This window comes from Nuphar pumila, chromosome 3 (assembly GCF_984573655.1).
Source record: "Nuphar pumila chromosome 3, dmNupPumi1.hap1.1, whole genome shotgun sequence".
Taxonomy (NCBI): Eukaryota; Viridiplantae; Streptophyta; class Magnoliopsida; order Nymphaeales; family Nymphaeaceae; genus Nuphar; species Nuphar pumila.
This window is the reverse complement of record NC_143251.1, coordinates 11,213,559-11,236,025: the sequence shown is the minus strand read 5'-3', so window position 1 is coordinate 11,236,025 and position 22,467 is coordinate 11,213,559. Positions and strand designations below refer to the sequence as shown.

Sequence of the window (22,467 nt, the reverse complement as noted above, 5' to 3'; positions counted from 1 at the left end):
ACATTTGAATTTAGGTATGATTATGATTGAAACAATATATTTGTAATGAACCTCAATCCAATTTGACCTGGATTTGGATTTAAGTCTAGGTATAACAAATCGTAGTGTATGGGTTAATGGATTTGGATATAAACAAGTATTGACCCAATTTGACCTAGATTATGGTTCAAACCTGGGTTTAAAAAATTGAGACCCACATGAGTTAATGGGTTCTGTTTAATGGTTATATGGTCCCTTTTTAAATAATCAATCTTAATTTTAACTAGATTATAATCTAACAAACTTCACTACACCTATTAACTGAAATGCCAATAAGGATCAAACTTTTAAAGCATGAAAAAATTAGAGATCATAAAACTTTTTATTATGATTTTTTTTAAAAAGCTAATTACCATAAAGAAACTAGATTAATATTATTTTGTTATGACGAAATTAGATTAATATTATTGATGTGGCAAGTTGGCGAAGGAACAGGTTTTGGTAAACCGAGATTAGGATCATTCAGTTGTTGAGTAGAATCCAAAAAAAGGTTCAAGTTCTAGTATGGATTGTAGAGAACAACTCGAGTTAGGTTTGCAAATGGGTTCAATATGAAATAGACTTTGACCCAAGCCGAGTTAAGCTTCAGACAGTTCAGATATAAATCAGATAGAGCCATATGGTCGGCTTTAAAAATGGCGGCTTGAATTTGGATTTGAATAATATATGATGAAGTAGGATTGAAACAAGATCCAAACTATATGTGAATACACAACCTTGCTCCTTTCATGTAAAAGATACAACTGAATCATGTCTTAATCTGAGTCTAAATCAAATGCAACATAAAAGAATTATTTGAATATGATTTGGATCTGAATAGTAATATGACTTAGCAAACATATATAGATTTGAAAATTAGCACCCGATTCTGACAATGTTTATGCAACACCTTGGTCTATTTTGTTCTTGAATGTTCTTGGTTTCTGATTTCCTTCTTTTGCCTCCAAAATTCTAACCAGATCTCAGTTTAGGAAGCATTTGTTTTACTGAACCACATGATCTTTGGCGGGATATCTTGGTTTTAGTTTGTTTTCCAATTTTTTTCTTTTCATACTTTTATCACTTCTTTTTCTTCTTTTTATTTTTACCTTTTGTTTTTTTACACTATGTACTAACACCAATGTGGCATTAAAACTCTGTTTCAGAACCTTGCATTAGGAGCACGTTTATGTGCCACCGAAAGGGCCTCCGTGCAGAATCACTCTCAATGGAAACTAAGTCCGAGGTCAGACTTAGTTTCCCCTGAAAAGAGGGGACACCCGTTGAAACACAAGCCTATTTCTTCGCCGAAAGAGAATCCCATTTTTTAACTCGAGGTTGTGGGGCCTAGGGAAACAGATACAGCCTCACTCATTTTGGCAGAAACCTCCCACTTTCTGTGGCCTTAGAGGGAAACACCATTTTCATGTGTTGCCAAGATATGGTTTTACCACAATCTGGTGTTGAGGATAGTGTTGCCAAAAACATTCCTCAACTCCATTTCCAATGTAGTGTATTGGCAATACCATTGCTCTTAAACACTAGAGAGCATGAAAACACTGAGGGGGGGGGGGGGGGGCTGGTGGTGGTAGGAGTTGTTAGTGCACGTCACCATGTGTTGGGACATTGCAAGTTCAAATCCCAACGGTATGTTGTGTAACTGATGGGGATCTGCCTAACCTCAACTTGTCTTTCAAAAAAAAAATGAACACGTTGAGGGAGATAGTAACATACCTCTGATTCAAGGCTCCCAAACAGAGCCTAAATTTCATTGTTTCTGCGTCTAACAAGAACATTCCAAGTGGTGTTGAGCATTGCAAATGTGAATAGTCATAAAAGGCATTTGCAATGCTACAAATATATGTGGTTAAAAATGTATATTTTTTAATAAAAGTGGATCTTACGAGTCTATTCTTTGGCGGATTCTGAAACCCTCTTTGACGGTTTCGTCGAAAGGGATAACCACAGAAAAAAAAAAAACGGTTTTCCCAAAAGGGATACCACGTTTCCCATAAGGGGGTAAGGATAAACCTCACCCCCCAAATCTGTGGGAGGAGGGTGAGGGTTATCCTCATCCCTCACCCTGCGTGAGGGCTATAAAATCCTTCACGCAGTCCCTCTCCCTCCATCACGCAGCGAACGACCGACAGAGGGAGAAAGAGAGAGAAAGAGCAGAAGAGAGTGAGGAAAAAAAAGGGTGAGATCAGAGACTTATCAGCACCGGCGATGAGCTACTCCTCCCTTCCCTTTTCATTCTTTATCATCTTCTTTATTCTTGTTTTCGGTGGGTGAGGGCCGACAGCCATGGCTGCCAGCGATTTACAAAAACAAATATATATATATATATATATATATATATATATATATATATATATATATATATATATATAGAGAGAGAGAGAGAGAGAGAGAGAGAGAGAGAGAGAGAGGGTCGGTTGGCCGGCCAACGCCGGTAGCCGATCCCTCTATCATGGTTGGCCGACGTTGGGGGGTGGCCCATGCTCAGAAGAGAGCAGGGGAGAGGGCCGACTCAATGGCCTCCCCCTCTCTGCAACTGAAAAGGGTTTTGCCCTTTCGGTTCTCTTTTTTGTAGGGCCCAGTTGGTTTGGGCGCAACCCAAACCGAGGCAAAAAAAAAATTAAGAGGTCAGTTTGACCTGGATGCGACCCAGACAGAACCGTGTCGGTCCAGATCACACCCAGACCAAACCGAGCAAAAAAAAAATGATTGGATCGGTTCAGATTGAACCAGTTCATGTGGAGTCAGGTTTGGACCAACTCGGTTTGGACCAACCCAGTTCTGATTGAACCAGTTCAAGTGGAATCGGTTCAGACCGAATCGAGTCTGAGTTGAACCCGTTTGGATAAACCCGAGTCAAGCTGAACCGATTCAATCTAACTGGATTTAGGATCTTAGTTTGAATCCAGTTTGATCTGGACCTGTTCTGGATTCAGAGTGACTGTTCTGGATGTGATTGGATCAGTCCTAGATCTATATTAGAGCTTAGACTATATCAGACTGTTCTGGATCCAGTCAGAGTGTATGAATTCAGTCACAGTGTTCTGGATCCAGTCAGATTATTCTAAATCCAGTTAGAATGTTCTGGACCCAGTCAGACCATTCTGGATTTAGTCAAACTGTTCTAGATCTAGATGAGTAATGGATCTAGATTCAAGCAGACAGGGTTGAATCCAGATGAGAAATGAATTCAGATCGGATCATAAGATAATATCGAATTATACCAAAATCCAAAATGACCATAATACCCTTTTAGGTACTCGAGATCTGTTTTGGTAAAATAGTTATAACTTTGCACCCCGAACTCAGAATTGAGTGAGGTTTAGTGTATTGGACTCGTATCGGAGAGAGAAATCTACTTGTCTATTAGTTTTGATTAAATTAGTAACAAAAAATTTGAGGCTTTATGAGTTAATTCAAAAGAGGTATTTTGATAATTCTATAAGAAGTTTTGTGCATTAATACAAGCACGTTTGTGTAATGACCATATCCTACTATTAGAGCACCTTGAGACTCAATTGCGGTGAAAGCAAAATGTTCACACTTGAGGTAAGGAATATTATGAGCAATTTTAGAAGTAAATAAACATTTTTACCTAGCATGTTATTGTAATGTTGTAAATGAATATAATTAGCATGATAATTTATGAGTGAGATCATGACATACCTAAAATTTTTATGCTTTACATTACGAGTTGATTTTATATACATGTATGTTGTGATATGTATGTTACTTGTGGTTTGTCATGCACGTTAGAAAGATATTAGATTTGTGAACACATGTCTATGTGGTTATTAATATCATGCATTGTGATGAGATTATGTTTAGATTGGAGTCTCATTTATTCTATTCATGCTGTATGAATGAATAGTTTGAGATTAGCATGCAGGACTGCTTAAATCCCGAAAGTGGCAACCTGTGGCAAGGGCTACCTGGTTCACGACCAGAGTGCAACTACCATGAAGAGTGGGCTGCCGGTGGTTTAACAATATAGAGACACTATATCAGTGCATGCTTAGTGAGAGATGTGTGTGACTCCTAAAGTCATCATGAGATTTAAGAATGAGATTCGTTGTGATTAATTCACAACATCACTTATGAGAGAATGAGTGAATTACGAGTTTGCGAATGTGGTTCAATGTGTTGAACTTAGTCATGACTTAGGGTTACACTCACACCGGGTTTGAGACTCTCGATGACCATGGATGGTTAATAACTATCATGGTTAGGATATGGCATGAACCATACTGAGATTGAGAGCTTGACCTCCTCGCTAGCTACCGACGGGGTCTCTGCAGTGCCTGGTGGTCCGGGGACTACTGGGAGTGTATGGTTTATTGTCTGGCCTATATATAGAATTGAGGTATTCTATGAAGTTGTTACGCCCATAGACGGTTATGACCGACCTAGTAATAGTTGTTTTGAGAGAGTGTTGAAAAAGGTAATGAGGGTAATTAAAATATACCAACTTGTATGGCGTATCGAGAACTAAACTAAGACTAGGGCTTAGAACCCACTGCAATTGTAAGTTTAAGTGTTTATTTGCTTATAATTATTTTTTACTGGGTTATAGATTCACTCTCAATGTGTAATTACAATTGTTGGTTCTAAGTACATTAATACAAATAGAACGTGAGCAGCTTCTTTGTCATCAACAAAGTACTTGGTAGATTTTAATTTATTGTCATTGGATAAAGATGTAATTGTTTTTCTTTTGTTGCGAATGATGAACAATGTAAAAAAAAGTTGATTATGAGAATAAAAAGATATTTTTTTTATCCACATTTTATTTGTGTGAATTTTGAACTCTTTTTTTAGAAAGTAATACCAACCGAACTCGGACTCTCGAGGTCCCAGATCAGGGTGTTACACGGATGATAGGGAAACCCATCTCATTGACTCGTAAAATGATGCAAACTTGTTGTCAAACTTGAGTCATCTGATGGATAAAGCCCTTACATAACGTCCAACGTATCCAACATATGTTCAAGAGTGACATAAGAACAACAAATAGAATTGGATTTTCGTTGAAGTGGTCATTTTTAAAGATGCATGCAATATTGAACAATTGGAAAAAACAAATAAGAACCTACTTTATGAGAGCATCATTGCCTTCTTGAGGAATTTGCCACTTCTCAAACAAGGTTGTGAAACCAACCCATCTCACTGCCTAACCCTAGCTTGCCTATAAAAAAAAAAACGTTGTGAAGGTCTGGATCAAACTCCACTGGTGCAAGGGTGTGTCCGTAGCTTTCAGAGGTGGGCTAGGTAAGGCAGGGTGGTCATCGGCCTCACCTGAGATTTTTTTTTGCTTCGGCAAGGGTTCCTCGTCAAAGAAGAAAAAAGCATTTATATCGGAGCAATAAATAAAAATATGGTGGCCTTTTTTTTTTCATTGCAACAAAGAATACATATAATGGCAAGAAACATCCCTAACTATCTGAGTCGATTTTGAGTAATGAGCTTGCTAGAGACTGCCCACATAAGGGTTAACACTGCCAACAACAACAACAACAACAACTACGCCTTCATCCCAAAACAATTGGGGTCAGCGATATGAACCAAAAAAGAAATTCATTTTGGGTCTTCCACATGAATCCTTTTCCTCCAATCATTTCTATCCAACGCCATGTCCTCGGTGAGGTTCAAAGCATTCATATCCTTTCCTATCATCTCCATCCAAGTCTTCCTAGGCCTACCCCGACCTCTTTTAACTAATATATTTTCCCATTTCTCCAACCTTCTAACTGGAGCATCATTAGGCCTTCGCCGAATATGTCCAAACCACCGTAAACGATTCTCTCTCATCTTATTTTCAATGGGTGCAACACCTACCTTCTTACGTATCTCTTCGTTCCGAATCTTATCTTTTATTGTATTTCCACACATCCATCTAAGCATCCGCATCTCAGCTACACTCATTTTTTGAATATGATGTCTCTTGGCAGCCCAACATTCCGTACCATATAGTAAAGCGGGTCTAATAGTCGTCCTATAAAACTTTCCCTTCAACCGCAATGGCATTCTACGATCGCACAGCACTCCAGTAGCACTTTTCCATTTCATCCACCCAACCTTTATCCTATGATTTACATCTCCATCAATTTCTCCATACTTTTGAATGATAGATCCCAAATATTTGAAATAATCATTCACCGGTATATCTTGCTCACCAAGCTTCACTACACTCCCATCACTACTTCGTTGCTTACTAAACCGACATTCCATATATTCAGTCTTACTCTTACTCAACTTAAAACCTCTAGCTTCCAATGTCTGTCTTCATAATTCTAACTTAGCATTAACCCCAGCTCTAGACTCATCAATCAAAACAATATCATCAGCAAACAACATACACCACGGTACATTTTCTTGAATTGATCTCGTAAGCTCATCCATCACTATCGCAAATAGGAAAGGGCTTAAAGCAGATCCTTGATGTAACCCAACCGTTATCGGAAAATTGGTTGTCACCCCTCCACAAGTGCGGACATTGGTTACTACTCCTTCATACATATCTTTAATTATACTAATGTACTTGAGAGAAACACCTTTCTTCATCATTGTCCACCAGAGAACGTCCCTAGATACTCTATCGTATGCCTTCTCTAAATCAATAAAAACCATATGCAAATCTTTGTTCCTCTCTCTATAACTTTCAATAAGTTGTCTAAGAAGATGTATAGCTTCCATAGTTGATCTTCCAGGCATAAAACCAAATTGATTCTCCGATATCATGACAACCTTCCTCAACCTAGACTCAATCACCCTCTCCCAAAGTTTCATAGTATAACTCATGAGTTGTATACCACGATAGTTTGTGCAATCTTGTATATCACCCTTATTCTTATATAAAGGCACCAAAGTACTCTTCCTCCACTCATTAGGCATCTTATTTGTACGCCAAATCAAGTTAAAAAGATTTGTCAACCATTCTAAACCTTTCTCTTTCAAGCATTTCCAAGCCTCGATAGGTATACCATCTGGGCCAATTGCCCTTCTTGATTTCATTTTCTTCAAAGCCTCTGCAATTTCTTTCTTTTGAATCTTGCGCATGAAGTCACGATTTATCTCATGAAAAGGAATGGAGAAGTCTCCAAGATCTTGAGCATGACTATCATTAAATAGCTTATCAAAATAATCTTTCCATCTCTCCTTAATCTCCTCATCTTTGACTAAAACCCTTTGCGTTTCATCTTTGATACATCTAACCATACCCGAATCCTTCGATTTCCTATCTCTCATCTTTGCAAGCCTATAAATATCCTTCTCGCCTTCTTTGGTATCCAACTTGTCATAAACCTCCTTATATACCTTAGCCCTCGCGTTTCGAACAACTTTTTTAGCTTCCTTCTTTGCTATCATATACTTCTCCAAATTCTCATTATCACGACTCTTACTTAGATTTCTATAACACTCTCTTTTAACCTTAATAGCTAATTTGACATCCTCGTTCCACCATGATGTATCCTTACCTAGTGGTGCACCGCCTTTAGACTCACCCAATACCTCCTTAGCTACTTTTCTCATACCACCCGCTATCTTATTCCACATTGATTCTGAATCCTCCTCGAGACACCAATCAACTTCCTTAACTACCTGCTCTACAAACATTCTTTGTTTAGCTCCTTTCAGTGCCCACCACTTAATTCTAGGATCTATCCTATGTCTATCCCTTTTGCGGCATTGTCTAATTCTAAGATCTAAAATTAAGACTCTATGTTGTGTAGCTACACTTTCTCCTGGTATAACCTTACAATCGATGCAACAACCCCTATCTCTCTTTCTAAGTAGGAAAAAATCTATCTGACTCGTATTAACCCCACTTTTAAATGTTACTAGGTGAGACTCCCTCTTCCTAAACCAAGTGTTTGCTAAGATCATATCATAGGACAAACAAAAATCTAAAATCCTTTCTCCACTTTCATTTCTTTCTCCTATACCATAGCCTCCATGGATATTCTCAAATCCATCCCTACTAATGCCTACATGTCCATTAAGGTCACCGCCGATGAAAAGCTTTTCTCCATAAGATGTCTCTTGTACTACTCCATCTAAATCTTCCCAAAATTGATGCTTAATGGAATCATCTAAACCTACTTAAGGTGCATAAACATTAATAATATTAATAATATCCGTACCTAATACTAATTTAATAAGTAAAATTCTATCACCCTTCCTACGGACCTCAACTACATTATCTATAAACTGACGACTCATAACAATCCCTACTCCATTCTTATTCCTATTTATTCCTGTATACCAAATCTTATATCCCCAAGGTTCTATCACTTTAGCTTTCTCACCTACCCATTTGGTCTCTTGAAGACATAAAATATCAATCTTTCTCCTACACATAACATCTACTAACTCTACCAACTTACCAGTTAAAGACCCTATGTTCCAAGTGGCTAACCTAATTTTATGGTCTTGGACTAACTTCTTTACCCCCACCCATCCAACAAAGTGAGGGAACCCTTGCCTATTTGACACCACACCCGGGCGCCGGTGTGACGCGTCGCTTCTGGGCGACGACCTAGCAACCCTTGCACATTTATCACTGCCTCCGGGCCTAGAGAGTACAACGCGTCGCTCAGTAGGGAACGCCCCAACAAAATTCTCATATTGGTTCATTTTCATAGGATATGACAAAGTTTTTATGCTGGCTGTCACAGGCCTACCGCAACCCTCCTCCTTTATCCGGGCTTGGGACCGGCAGTGTATAACTACACAGGCGGAGTTATAAGGGTTAACACTGCCCTTTAATTATAATCAGAATGTGGATTCGGATCTATCAATCCAATTATTTTTAGATTCCGGTCAGATTTGGATAAACATTTTAAGTTAGATCTGGAGTTGATTCAAATCAAAATCCAGTACCTACGAGCATCGAGTAACATCAACTATCAAGCAGGCACCACAAGGCGTGGGGCCCACTGCGTGCATTTGGGTTACAGCGACGACCGGGGTTGGTCAGTCCATGTAAAAGGGCACGACCCGATCCGCTCTCTCAGTGGGATAGTCCGTTATGCTTCGCTGGGCCGTCCGGCCTTGACCGCCATTAGGGCTCGCCTGAGCCCTTCCCCCGCCCTTTCCCTCCTCCACACAACACTCTCACTCTCCCTCGTAGTCCGCGGCCGATCACGTCGAGGGTGGTGCCTCTGCTGCTCAATTCGATTGCTGTCTCAGTTTTTTCTCAGAGTTGTTCTTGAGCGAAATCTCTCTCTGCGTGTCTCTTTGTATCTGCAGGAGATGACGATGACGAGCGTGGCGGAGAGGCTCCGGATCAGGACGGCGAGGAAGCCTCTCTACAACGACGATGACGACTTCGACGATGAAATCGATCCCGTCGCCGCCCGCTCCGACAAACGCCAGTCCAAGGCCACCAGAGATGATGCCGTACCCTCCTCTTCTTCCAATCCTTCTTATCGTTTTTTTTCGTTTTTTACCGACTTATTGTTCTGCAATGCTCGAGTGATCGCTGATTACGCCGAATTTCGTAAATTCTTGCGCGACGATTAGTGGGATTCCAAGATTTCTTTCCTTTTTTGGTTGTTGGTTTCTGTGTGTGTGTGTTGCTAAAGGGGGTATGCGTGTGCATTTCGACGTGTTGAGTTCACTCTCTCATGCGCCTATGAATTTGTTCAGCGAGCGTTTTGCTTTGCTGGACTGATTCTGTGATTCATTGCTGTTTTATTTTTGGTTGATTCTTGCTATAATTGCAAGTCGGTCGGCTTCTTTTTCATGGGGTTGTGTTGCAGTTTATTAGAGCTATGATTTTTCTCTTGATGGTGGTGGTCGTGATGATCATGAATGTCGGTGCTTCGTTCGGTATAGCATGAAAAAGGTTATGGTTTATTATTTCTTTTTTCGAAAATCTTGAGAAAACAAGAGGTTTTCTTTTAAACTACCATTGCCCTGTATCGTGTTGGCGGGGTTTGGAATACTTGTGCTTGTTGGGATCAATGTGATTTTGCATGTTCTTCTAAAGTTTAGTCGATGTTGGTTGCCCCCAATCTCTGTTTCATATGCATCTTTCTCTCAACATGTTCGTGTATGCTTGTTTGGGTGTGTGCATTTATAATGGTACTAAATGGGTTGGCTATTTAAGTTATATACATCTATTATAGCTAAGATCAAACTTAGGAGTAGATCCACTTTTGTTCTGCGCAATCTCGTAGTAGTTGAGTCAAGATCCTTATTGGACCTCTGCTTTTTTCTCATTCCTTAAGCCCGTCAGAATGTATTTTACGCACAGAATCTGTTTCACATTTTCATGATACACTGTGCTATATCTAATGGAATTAGTTTATCTTCTTCTTTATTGGGATATCATTGAAAGGGCTATTGCTATCTTAATCTTCCTGTTTTTCTTGCGATCATCAAACTCTAGTTATTTGAAGCACCTACGTATCATCCTAAAAAATATCTTAATTAGAGTCTACTTTGGAAATTGGAAGCTACATAATTTTGAAGTTTGCTTGTGCTATATTGTATTTGATCCCCTGGGCATGGGAATTGCAGTTCCATCGAGAAGCATCAGAGTTCCAGGCTTAAGGAACCATGCTTCTACAAGCAATGAACTGTAGTTGTACTATTTTAGTTTTGCTCAAAAGGCATAACCGACAACCTGTTTACCATAATCTTTAAACGGATGGTGGTTTATGTAAAACCCAAAAGGTGCTTTAGGCAATTCATATAACAGAACAAGGTTGGGAATAAATTATTGCCATTGTAAGGACATGTTTTTGTTAATTCATAGATTTTCATGGTGAAGTTCATTTGTTGTTTGCATATGGTATTAGTAAATAATGATTTTTGGCATAACCTAATACATACCGTTCTTCATGTTTGTAACATGTGTAGTAGACCAATTCTTTAATCATAGTTTGCTAGCATAAAATACCTTTGAATTCAATGTTTTCATTGGAGAATTGTTAGTTAATTAATCTTAAATGTAATGGTAATACCATATAAAATGTCCTATTTGATTCTTTTGGTTGTGTATGCATATGTGCATGCGGATTCATGTGCTTGTTAACCTATGTCATAGGGACGTACCCATTTGGGCTTACATCAGCACCTCCCACCTCTTTGATTTGAAAATCATCCATCAATGAGCTAATCTTTATTAAGAATTGATATATTCTTATTGCTTTTGCTTTCTATATTTTGGTATCTAATGTCCCCATATAAATAACTTCCTAAACCAACTCTCTCTCTCTAATGTCCCCATAAGAGACATTGTCTCTCCCTCTCTCTTGTGTGTGGCAGGGGCATTTTTCCCTTCACTAACAATTTCTAAAACGAATCTATAAGTGATATGTATACCTCTATGTCATTAAAAAGAAATATGATTGTGTCAATATTTTGCACAAGGTTGCCCACAATCCATCTTTAAGAGGTGATAAGAATTTGATAACATGAAAGATTCCTTTAGATTCCAAGTTTTCATGGGCTAGTTATTTAGTTAGGAAAACATAAATGAAATGGTAATATCATACAATATGTTCCTTTTATTTTGGTATGTATGTGGGCACACACGTGTGTATTTGTGTGTATGTTGATGTATGTCACAGGGACATGCCAATTTGGGCTTGTGCCAACCTCCTGGCTTGACGCAACATGTTTGTGCAATGTGAGAAATGCCGTGACCTATGTCACAGGGATTCGGCTAGCAGGGTGCTGCACCCACGTCGACGCGACGCAGGTGCGGCCAACCCGACACTGGGTGCGGTCAACGCACCCAGGGTCATTTTGGTCCAATTTTCGGACTTAAAAAAATTGCCAAGAATGTTTTTTGCCATATATGTCACAGGGATTCACCAACTAGGTGCCGCACCCGTGTCGCACCCGCACCCGATGCGGTCAACCTGACCCTGGGTGCAGTCAATGCACCCAGGGTCATTTATGTCCAACTTTTGGACTTTATATATATATATATATATAATTTTTTATATTTTTGCCTCACCCCCGCACCCAGGTTTTTTGAAAGTGCCGCACCCCCGCACCCGCACCCGCACCCATGTGACATAAGCCGTGGCAGAGTCAATGCTGAGCCCAGTCTAGTCAAAGGTAGCCAACCATGGTTGACATGGTTAAATGTGTGTCGATCGTTATGATTGTCTTATCTTTAATAGTTTTATTTAATTTAAAGATATAATAAACAATACCAGCTACATCATTATCACTAGTTCATTCTGTCAATGTCATCATTATTGTTGTCCTGAGCCCCTCTCTCTCTCTCTCTCTCTCTATATATATATATATATTCCCCACATGTGCAGAACTACATGTTCTCCTAAACTCTTCATCCTCCTGCTCCACTTCTTTTCTCTAGGTTCATAATTTCTAAACTAACATGCACATGCCCTCTTCTTGTCCCACTCTATCACTCTATACAGACGGGGGCTCATTCAGGAACAATGAATAGATTAACCTAGTTTAGGTTAATTGAAGTTTTTTCTCTCTCCCTATTATTATTTTTTTTGTTTGAAAAAAATACCAAAATAACATAAATTTCAAAATTTTTGAACTAAAATTGATATAACATAAATTTCAAAAATTTCAAACTAAAATGGATATAAATCCTTTTCAATAGTTTCAACTAAAGTTTACATTGCTATTTATTTGTCAGTTATGATTACTGGCCGTGTATATGCGGCAAATGCAGAAAAACTGATCTTCAAGCAATCTAGACAGACTTTGGTTTTTGCTGGTGGCTGGTTTTGGACCTTTCATGCATGCATCTCTGTGTAACTTTGCAATACGTTCTTTGCCCATACATTCATTTTCTACTGTTCCTTGAAGTCCAGATTTGTATATTGCAAACAAAGTTTTTATTCACTTTAGTGATGGTGATCTGCGTGATATTCATTTCCAATTTTTTTGTTTGAACATTGTCTTATTTCTTTCTCTAAAAAAGAATCTTATATTATTGATGCAGAAGGAGAATTCTTGTCAGGCTTGTGGAGGAAATGGAGAGCTGATTTATTGTTATACATGCACTTATTCTTACCATCTTAAGTGTTTACTTCCGCCTCTTAAAATTGCACCTGAGGGAAGTTGGAGCTGCCCGGAATGTGTAATTCTCAGAAAGACCCTATGTGTATCTTCTGCTTTTTCACTTGTATATGCTTTTGCAAGTAAATGGATATTCTACTTGTTTTGCAGGTCAACCCCTTAAGCGAAATTGACAAGATATTGGACTGTGAAATGAGACCTTATGGGACCAATGAAACAGATGATTTTAAAGAGGCTTCAAAGCAAAAATTTGTCAAACAATACCTAGTAAAATGGAAGAGACTGTCCTATTTGCACTGTTCATGGTATTGTTTGCAGTTTTAGTTGCCTTTTAACTTATAAAATATGTTATATTTGTCAAAAAGAGGATGTTAATCTTGTAGTTTTTTGTTAGCTCTCTCTCTCTCCTTCCTCTAGTGATTTGCAGTTGATTGGGCTTTGTCAGGGTTCCAGAATCAGAATTTCTAAAGGCTTTCAAATCAATTCCAAGGTTGAGGACTAAGCTGAACAATTTTCATCGCCAGATGGATTTGAATGGTTCAGACGAGGACTGGGTGGCGATACGACCTGAGTGGACAACTGTCGATCGAATTCTTGCTAGCAGGTCCATCATCCTAGTCTGTTTTTGAGGTCCTTTTGTGGAATTATTATGATGAGAGTTTTAATAGATTGTCTCATCATCATTTGGCTCCCTAGGGAGCATTATGAATTGTGATTAACTGGATTTCGAATTCCGTAATGGAAATGCAGTGGTTTGAGTGTTTTGATTGACTTAATACTGGAAATTCCAACATATTCAGAAAACAATTCAAATTCTAGGATATCTCAGTCCAGCACATGTCTGTAGTGTTTCAATTGACTGGAATTTCAGAAGTCCAAGAAACAAACAGGTGCAAATATGTTCAGGCCAAGATCCTGGGCTTTGTAAAAGAACCCTGATGCATATACCTGAAGTCCAAGTTATGGAATTCAGTGGATTAGCCTAAGTAATCCAACATCAGTGGAATTCTGAGTAAAAGCATTTTGACATTTTGATATATACGACTTCTAGAGAGAGCTATGTAAGATGAGTATTTCTGTTTCAGGTCCCATACAAATGTGGACATTGTACATTACTGATACTGGTCTTCATAATCTTTGGTGTGGGTTGCCAATGTTAAGTGTACATTTGTTGATCATTAGTAGTTAGTTAACTATATATCTTTGCTACACACACACACACGCAAACCATAACCCCTATCCATCTCCTTAGAAGTTCTCATGTTGGACCCTTTGTACCCGTGGGATATGTCGTGTTAAAATGTAAAATACATATATATATAATAATAATATATTTATATATTATTATTATATATATTTTTGTAAATATAATTTTTATTTTTATTTTCTTTCTTTCATTTTATTTTTATTTATTTATTATCTAGTTCTCATGGAACTAGATAATAACTATTGGTCAAGTTTCAATTGCATAGTCGTTGTATCCAATGGCTAAAATTCTAGCTGTTGGACTAGGTCCAACGGCTACAAGGAGAGCTCCTTAAGAGCTCTCCTCTAACCCCTTCTCACTTGTATAAATAGGGGTGCATCCCCTGTAAAAATACTCTCAATGCTTGTTAAGCATTTTCTTGTTATTAATAAACTTTTATTATTTTTTTTATGTTATTCCATTTATACTCTTTTGTGGGTCTTGTCTAAAGTGTCTTTTAGACACTTCTTTTGAGTAATTCAAGTGCATTTGTGGAAGACCACCATTTCATTACATGGTATCAGAGCGAGGGAATTTTTAGATCTTGAAAAGCTTCCGCCTCGATTTCCATGCTTCACTTGCAAATGTGTGTTATCACCTTATTCTTGCAAAAAGTGTTTCATCACTTGGCAAAGAGTGTTTTATCACTTGCCAAAAAGTGTTTTATCACTTCATTTTTCGGCTACAAAAAGATTCGTTTGAAGAAATGAGGACTTGAGCTACAAAATAGTATTGTATTCTTTGTCTCTTCTCTTCTCTCTACTCTCTTTTTCTTCTCCTATTTTCTTCACAAAGATAGATGACAATGATAAGATCACCATCATACCCATGAAGTTAAATGATACTAATTATATAATGTGGGCTTCAATTATGAAGCACCACATATGGGGAAAAGGTTTATGGGGTTTAGTGAATGGTTCCGATTCGGAACCTAAACTATTCCTCACCAAGAAAGAAGGTGATAAAGAAGTTCCTTTAATGGAAGAGGAGAAGATCAAGGCTTTAGCCTCATATGAAAAGAAATGGAAAGAGTGGAGGATGGGGTATGCAAAAATTATGTCATGGCTTATTAATATCGTAGATATTAAAAAATGCTCTAGCCTCACTAAATTTGAACATGCCGACAAGGCATGGAATATCTTAAAAATATGTATTCCCTTAAAGGTATTGCACATGTGTGCAATCTACAAGAAAAAGTTCGGACAATGACTCAAAAAGACAAATCCATTTGTGAATATTACAATGAGTTGTCCAAACTTTGGGAATAATTGGCTATTTTAGAACCAAAATGGCATTGTGCCGAGGATATCGAGCTTTGCCAAAAGCAACTCGATATGAAACACTTTTACCAATTTGTGAATGGTTTAAGGCCAAAATTTGAATCCACCAAATCGGCCCTTCTTCATCGTGAAAAAATTCCTACTATTGTGGATACTATTGAAAAACTTACTATGGAGAAAAATCGACTAAGAAAGAGTACTCCAAAAGTTGATGATGATTCTGTTCTACTAGTGTCTAGACCAAGAAATCATACTCGCACTTATAAGCTGCCTCATTTTGGAAGACAAAGTGGTAAGTTTGACAAAAGAAAAATTATTTGTCATCACTGTCATAAACCGGGGCACTATGGGCCTCAATGTTCAAAATTAAAAAGAAGAGACAAAAAGAGGGCTGCATCTGTTGAAACTGAGTTAAAAGATCAAGATGCATCTGTATCTATGGCTCAACTAATGGTGATTCTTCAACCTCTTCTCAAAGGGGTATCCTCTTCAATTAAAGCCTCAACTGGAGTGGCAGTCGCATCTATTTCCGGTCCAGGTAACTTTCCTTGGTTGTTAGATTCTGGTGCCTCGTTTCACATGACCCCAAATGACAAAAGTCTATCCAAATGCATTAAAAACAACTCAAGTATATCAAAGGTTTTTACAACAGATGAAATATCTCTTAAAATAAAAGGAGTAGGATATTTTGAAAGTTTTCAAAAATCTAAATTTTTTTATATTCCAGAGGTTTGATATGTTCCTAAACTAAATTTGAATCTCTTATCTGTGTCACAAATATCTGATTATGAATGTAATATCTTCTTCTCTTCTAATGGTTGTTGGATACATGATCGTCGGTCAGTAAAGCTGATTGAGGAAGGCCATAGAGAATGAGGACTATATTACATGGAATTTTTGGAATTACTCAAGAATGTATTTTGCTTAAATGTTCAGAAATTAGAAACAGAGTTATGGCACAAAAGACTTGGCCATCCTCATATGTATAAAATTCAATGCTTTCCAATTTTGGGAAAATTTTGTAATTTTGAAAGTTTTTCTTGTAAAGACTACGTTCTTGGTAAAATGAAAAGATTACCTTTTTCTAATAGAACTTTTGTCTCTACAAAACCTCTTGAGTTAATACATTCGAATGTTTGGGGACCTACACCAGTTATTTCTAAAGACGGTTATGCGTATTATGTCATCTTTGTTGATGATTTTTCTAGATACACTTGGATTTATTTTCTTAAACATAAATTCAAAGTTTTTACTCACTTTCAAATATTTCATAAGATGGTTACAAATAAATTTTAAAGTAATATTTTCATTTTTTGCACTGATTCGGGCGGAGAATTTATGTCTAAAGAATTCAAAGACTATCTTAATCTATATGGCTTTACACATCAACGATCATGCTCACAAACTCTACAACAAAATGGTCTTGCCGAACGTAAGCATCGGCACATTATGGAAACTACTAGGACCTTACTAATTGCAAGTCACATTCCAAAAGGGTTTTGGGCTAAGGCTGCTTTAACCTCCACCTATCTTATTAATAGAATGTCATCTTCCTCATTAAGGAATATATCTCCAATAAAAAAACTTCTTAATTTATCTCCTAATTATTCTAGATTAAGAGTCTTTGGCTGCAAATGTTTTGTATTTACAAACAAAAATGATAAATTTTCTCGTGCAATCTCATATGCCTTTTTAGGATATGCTGCAAATAAAAAAGGCTACACGTGCTTTGATCTTCAAAATGAAAAATTATATGTATCTAAAAATGTATCTTTTTTAGAAAAAGAAAGTGCTTTTGAAAGTGAAAAATCCAAGGATATTACTGAATATTCTTTTTTAATTGATTTAACTTCAAAATCTAGTGAATGGGATTTTGAGTATAACTTTGACAATGATTAAAATCCTATTACCTTTGATAATGATATTGATAACGAAGACCAAACCTATAGGGATGTTGGTCTACAATATTCAAGATGAAGAGACAGTGAGCAAAACCCTCTGTGTGCATTAAAAAAGTATTTTGAAGTTCCCCCCCAGAAGGACTTCTAGAATCTCTAGACCCTCGAAAAAATTTATATCTTACGAATCTTTTTCACCCACGTATAGGGCAATTATTGCATTAATAGAATCTTATGTTGAACCCTCATCTTATTTTGAGGCAAAAAATCATAATAGGCTGTCAATGGGTCTATAAAGTCAAAACCAAAAGTGATGGGACCCTGAAAAGGTATAAGACCCAACTAGTGGCAAAAAGTTATGCTCAAGAATATGACATTGACTATGAAGAAACCTTTGCCCCTATGGCCCGTATGACCACTGTTAGAACTCTAATTGCCTTGGCTTCTATTAGAAAATGGCTTATATTTCAAATGGATGTCAAAAATGCCTTTTTGAATTAAAGTCTCATGAAAAAAGTTTACATGGAAGGATAAAACTCTTCGTCTTGAGAAGACCCTTTATGGCTTTAAACAGGTATCATCATTCTTCTTTTTTATGTGGATGATATGATCATCACCGGAAGCGACAAACATGAAATTGCCTATATCAAAACTCTTCTTAAAACTCATTTTGAAATGTCTGAGTTAAGATTATTAAGATATTTTTTCGGAATTGAAGTTGCTTATTCCCCTTGTGGGTATTTGATATCTCAATCTAAATTTGCTTTTGATATTGTTTCCAGGTTTGACATTACAGACGATAAGAAAGTAGACACTCCAAAAGTGGTCACTGTTAAAATGAAAATTGATGATGGAGAGCTTCTTGATGATCCTACTCCATTCAGACAGCTTGCTGGAGCACTTTCCTATATCACTATCACTAGGCTAAACATAACACATGTTGTACACAAAGCTAGTCAATTCCAGCATGCTTTCACTTCTGTTCATATAGGAGCCATTTTACGTATTATTAGATATTTAAAAGCTAGTCAATTCCAGCATGAAACCATTGATTTGCCATATGTCACATCAGAATATCGATTAACAGACTTCTTCACTAAACCTCTCGTGGCTCCCATATTTCACTTCCTCTTAGACAAACTTTCGCTCATTGTATCGTAAGTTTGAAGGAGAGTGTTAAAATGTAAAATACATATATATAATAATAATATATTTATATATTATTATATATATTTTTGTAAATATAATTTTTTTTCTTTCATTTTCTTTTTATTTATTTATTATCTAGTTCAAATAGAACTAGATAATAACTATTGGTCAAGTTTCCATTGGAACTTGACCATATGCATAGTCGTTGGACCTAGTCCAACGACTAGAATTCTAGCCGTTGGACTGGACTAGGTCCAACGGCTACAAGGAGAGCTCCTTTAAGAGCTCTCCTCTAACCCCTTCTCACTTGTATAAATAGGGGTGCATCCCTTCATGTAAAAATACTCTCAATGCTTGTTAAGCATTTTCTTGTTATTAATAAAGTTTTATTATTATTTTTTATGTTATTTCATTTATACCCTTTTGTGGGTCTTGTCTAAAGTATCTTTTAGACACTTCTTTTGAGTAATTCAAGTGCATTCGTGGAAGACCACCATTTCATTACATGTCGTACCTGCACCTACGCTTATTCAACATAGGTAGAGAGCTCTTTTGGTGGGTCTGGCTTCTTCTATGATCTCTTATCATTGATAGTTCCTGACTTCCACCAGAATTTACCATAGACTAGTTGAAGATATTATCATGTTTATGTGAGGGAATTATCTCAATATTGTCAAAATATTGAAAAATAATAATTCTTCATATGTTTCCCTGATATGAGATATACCCCTTGTCAATAGATTAGCTAGAATGACTTTGTAATACATACCACATGGTGCTAAAAACAAGACAAATTCATATGAAAAGTCCACCTTGATAAAGCTTTCAACTCTATCAGCTGGTGTTATTTGGAGGATTGCATGGATGCTATGAACATGGGGAACAAATCGATTTCATGGATTCACAACATTTTTAGAGTGACTTCGACTTCAGTATGCACGAATGGCTAGTGTAGTTCCCCTTTTTCAGTGGGCCAAGGTTTTTTGCAAAGGACCCTCTATCCCCTTGGCCCTTGCTTTTTGACCTGGACCGTGAAAGCCTTAGTGTCAAATCACAGTAGGTATAGGATTTCTCAAAGGAGTACATATTCCTGGTACACCACCAGTAACCAATTTTTTATATGTGGATGACCTCTTGATTTTTGGGGAAGTGGATGGGGTGCAGATTTGGCTAACCTGGCTGAGATAGAGATGCTTTTCAATAGCATCAGTGCTAAGTGTGACAATCTCAAGAACGAGCAGGTATTGTTCCATTCAGATGATACCTTCAAAAGAAAAGTTACAGGATTCTTGGCTGCAAAATTGGTTCACTACCCGTGAATTACTTGGACATGCAACTTCTTAAAGGCATATCAAAGAAAAGGCATTGGGACAAGGCAAAGGATAGAGTCAATCATAAACTACAATCATGGAAGGCCAGATATTTATCAATGGCAGTCCGAATCACTGGTCTGCTGTCCCTGTCCTGCTGTCACGTCCACCGGTGTGGCTGGGATGACACAATCTGTGGTGCCATCTTGCCCTGGGACAACACAGTGTGTGTGCCATCCTGACCCTGAGACGGCACATGCTGTGCCGTCCCATCCCCTTTTGAACCTCTGTCTAGGGTGGGACGACACAGTGTTTCATTCAACATGTTCTGTTCACGTCCAGTCTGTCTTGCCCATGTCCATGCACATCCAGACCTAGGGACGACATCCTGGGAGTGTCGTCCAGTCCAGAGTTATCGGAAACTTCTTAGATAGGTGGGAAGCCTGCTTCTTGAAAATTCACTTCGGAAGCGCGATACTTCTCGCTTATGAAATGTTATGGGAATCTCGATTCTCCCATGCTTCTTCTATGTTTTCCACATACTTCATATATTCTTCTTATATGTTTTTTCACTCTACTTTTCGTGTTTTTTATGTGTTTCTTCTCACACTTCTCACTCACTTCCATGTGCTTTCTCTAAATTGGCAGTCATCATTTTTATATTTTGTTATAAATTTGATTCTTATACTAAAAAATCATTATATTTAAGAGTAGATACTTTTATTTTAGTTTTTATTTACGTTTCATTTCTATTTCCATTCAATTCTTACATTGCTTTTTTTTATTCCTCGCTTCAGTGTCGTCCTGCCTTGGGACAATGCCCAAAGGTGCGGTCCAACATGTCCCTTCCCCATCCAGACCTAGGGATGACACCCTGGGAGTGTCGTCCAGTCCTAGGGATGACACCTTGAGAGTGTCGTCCTGGCTTGGGACAACACCCAAAGGTGCCGTCCAGTCTGTCCAGCCCTGCCCAGACCTAGGGACGACACCTTGGGAGTGCCGTCCGACAGTGTGACGACAAACAACTCTGTCGTCCGTATTTGGGGATGACATGGGAGAATGCCGTCCTTTTTTGGGATGGGAAACTATCTTTGCCATCTGACCCATTGAATGTGCGGATAAGCCTATCTCAACTGCCCTATGCGTTTTCAAAGGAAGGAGGAATCTTCTTGAATGAACTTCATTCCAAGCTGGACTCTTCCTTGATAGGTCTTATCTCCATTTGGGGATAGACCTTGATCTATTTGGGATAGATCCAGATCCGAGAGTCCAATGATCTGAATCCTACTCGAAAACTCTATAAATAGGTGCTCACCCCTACAGTCTGATCATGTAGAATTTCTCTGTCCGAATGTTGGCTCTAAAGAGAACGAACGCTAGCCTTGCCATACCCCTATCTTTCAAGCTACCATATCTATGCTGCTTTAGACATCATTTCAACAACCATATTACCTGCACGAAGGTGCTGTCAGACTTAAAAGGAGCCTAAAAGTTAAACGGACCCTCGAGTCCGAAAAAGGTGATTCTTCAGATCATTTAGTTAGATTCACTATTTCATTTCTGTTTTTATCGTTTCCGAACAGATACTTATACACTTTCGATCTTTATTGCATATTTGAGTGTCTCGACGGTGCAATTCAGGCTACGAAGATCAGACAACTTGTTTGGACTTTACTTTCCTGTCAGGTGAAGGACGGTCGAGACTCATATATGGCGTCCCCACATTACTTAAAAGAATTTTAGCGAATTCGGATAAGTCCCTTCTTTCCCAATTTGAAAATTTTTTGTAAACAAAAACACAGGAGTTTCATCTTGGCTAATGTTTGCTACATGTGTGCTGAAGCAAAAAAGTTGCTTGGCAGTTGGCACATAATCAAGGCCTGGAATTCCTAATGCCTACTTCTTTTGTCTTGCATAGCCGGAGTGGCATTTTGGCAAACTGGCCATTACCTTTCACATGGATGTGCTGTTTGGAAATGGATTCGCCAGAAGGGAAAAAGACACGATGACTTGGAGGTGGTTGGATCGTTTTACCCTGGTGGTAGATCTGGGGCAAAAGGAATAGAAGGATTTTCATGGGGGAACATACAAATGCTGTAACTATTTATGGAAGGATGCAGTTGCAAATCTATTCTTTTGCAAAAGAACATTGGCCAGACCAAGATATTATTGGGTGGGTCCTTCCAGATTGGGCTCCTACTACATTTGAATAACTCGGTGCTGTTTTGCCCTTTACTATGGTACTTCATTTTGTTTTCTTTTCTGTCTTCTTCCTTTTTCCTTTCTATCTCCCTTGGTCGTGATTACTTATCACCTCTTTTTTAATGGGAGATTTTGTTTCCTTAAAAAGAGATAATTGTGCATATTCTGCATGTAATTCTTTGCCATAGACAAGGAACTGGAAAATCAATAATTTGGACATAAGATTATTAAGACCCAGTTGGAAGCCAATTTATCTGGTGATGAGCCATATATCAGTATTTCTCTTTTCTGGGATGAATATACTTGCTGGAGGTTGATCCCTC

At 37.9% G+C, this 22,467-nt stretch overlaps 1 protein-coding gene across 1 annotated transcript in view; it reads left to right on the top strand.

The window, feature by feature from the left end:
• Positions 1–9,051: 9,051 nt before the first annotated feature.
• Positions 9,052–22,467, top strand: part of LOC149841949 (CHD3-type chromatin-remodeling factor PICKLE-like) — an 86,731-nt gene continuing 73,315 nt past the window's right edge. Inside the window, exons 1-5 of the mRNA XM_089998795.1 lie at positions 9,052–9,188; positions 9,286–9,435; positions 12,983–13,120; positions 13,210–13,364; positions 13,505–13,663. Of these exons, the coding sequence (XP_089854921.1) occupies positions 9,289–9,435; positions 12,983–13,120; positions 13,210–13,364; positions 13,505–13,663 (599 nt within the window). The 5' untranslated portion in view covers positions 9,052–9,188; positions 9,286–9,288. The remainder of the gene's footprint in view (positions 9,189–9,285; positions 9,436–12,982; positions 13,121–13,209; positions 13,365–13,504; positions 13,664–22,467) is intronic.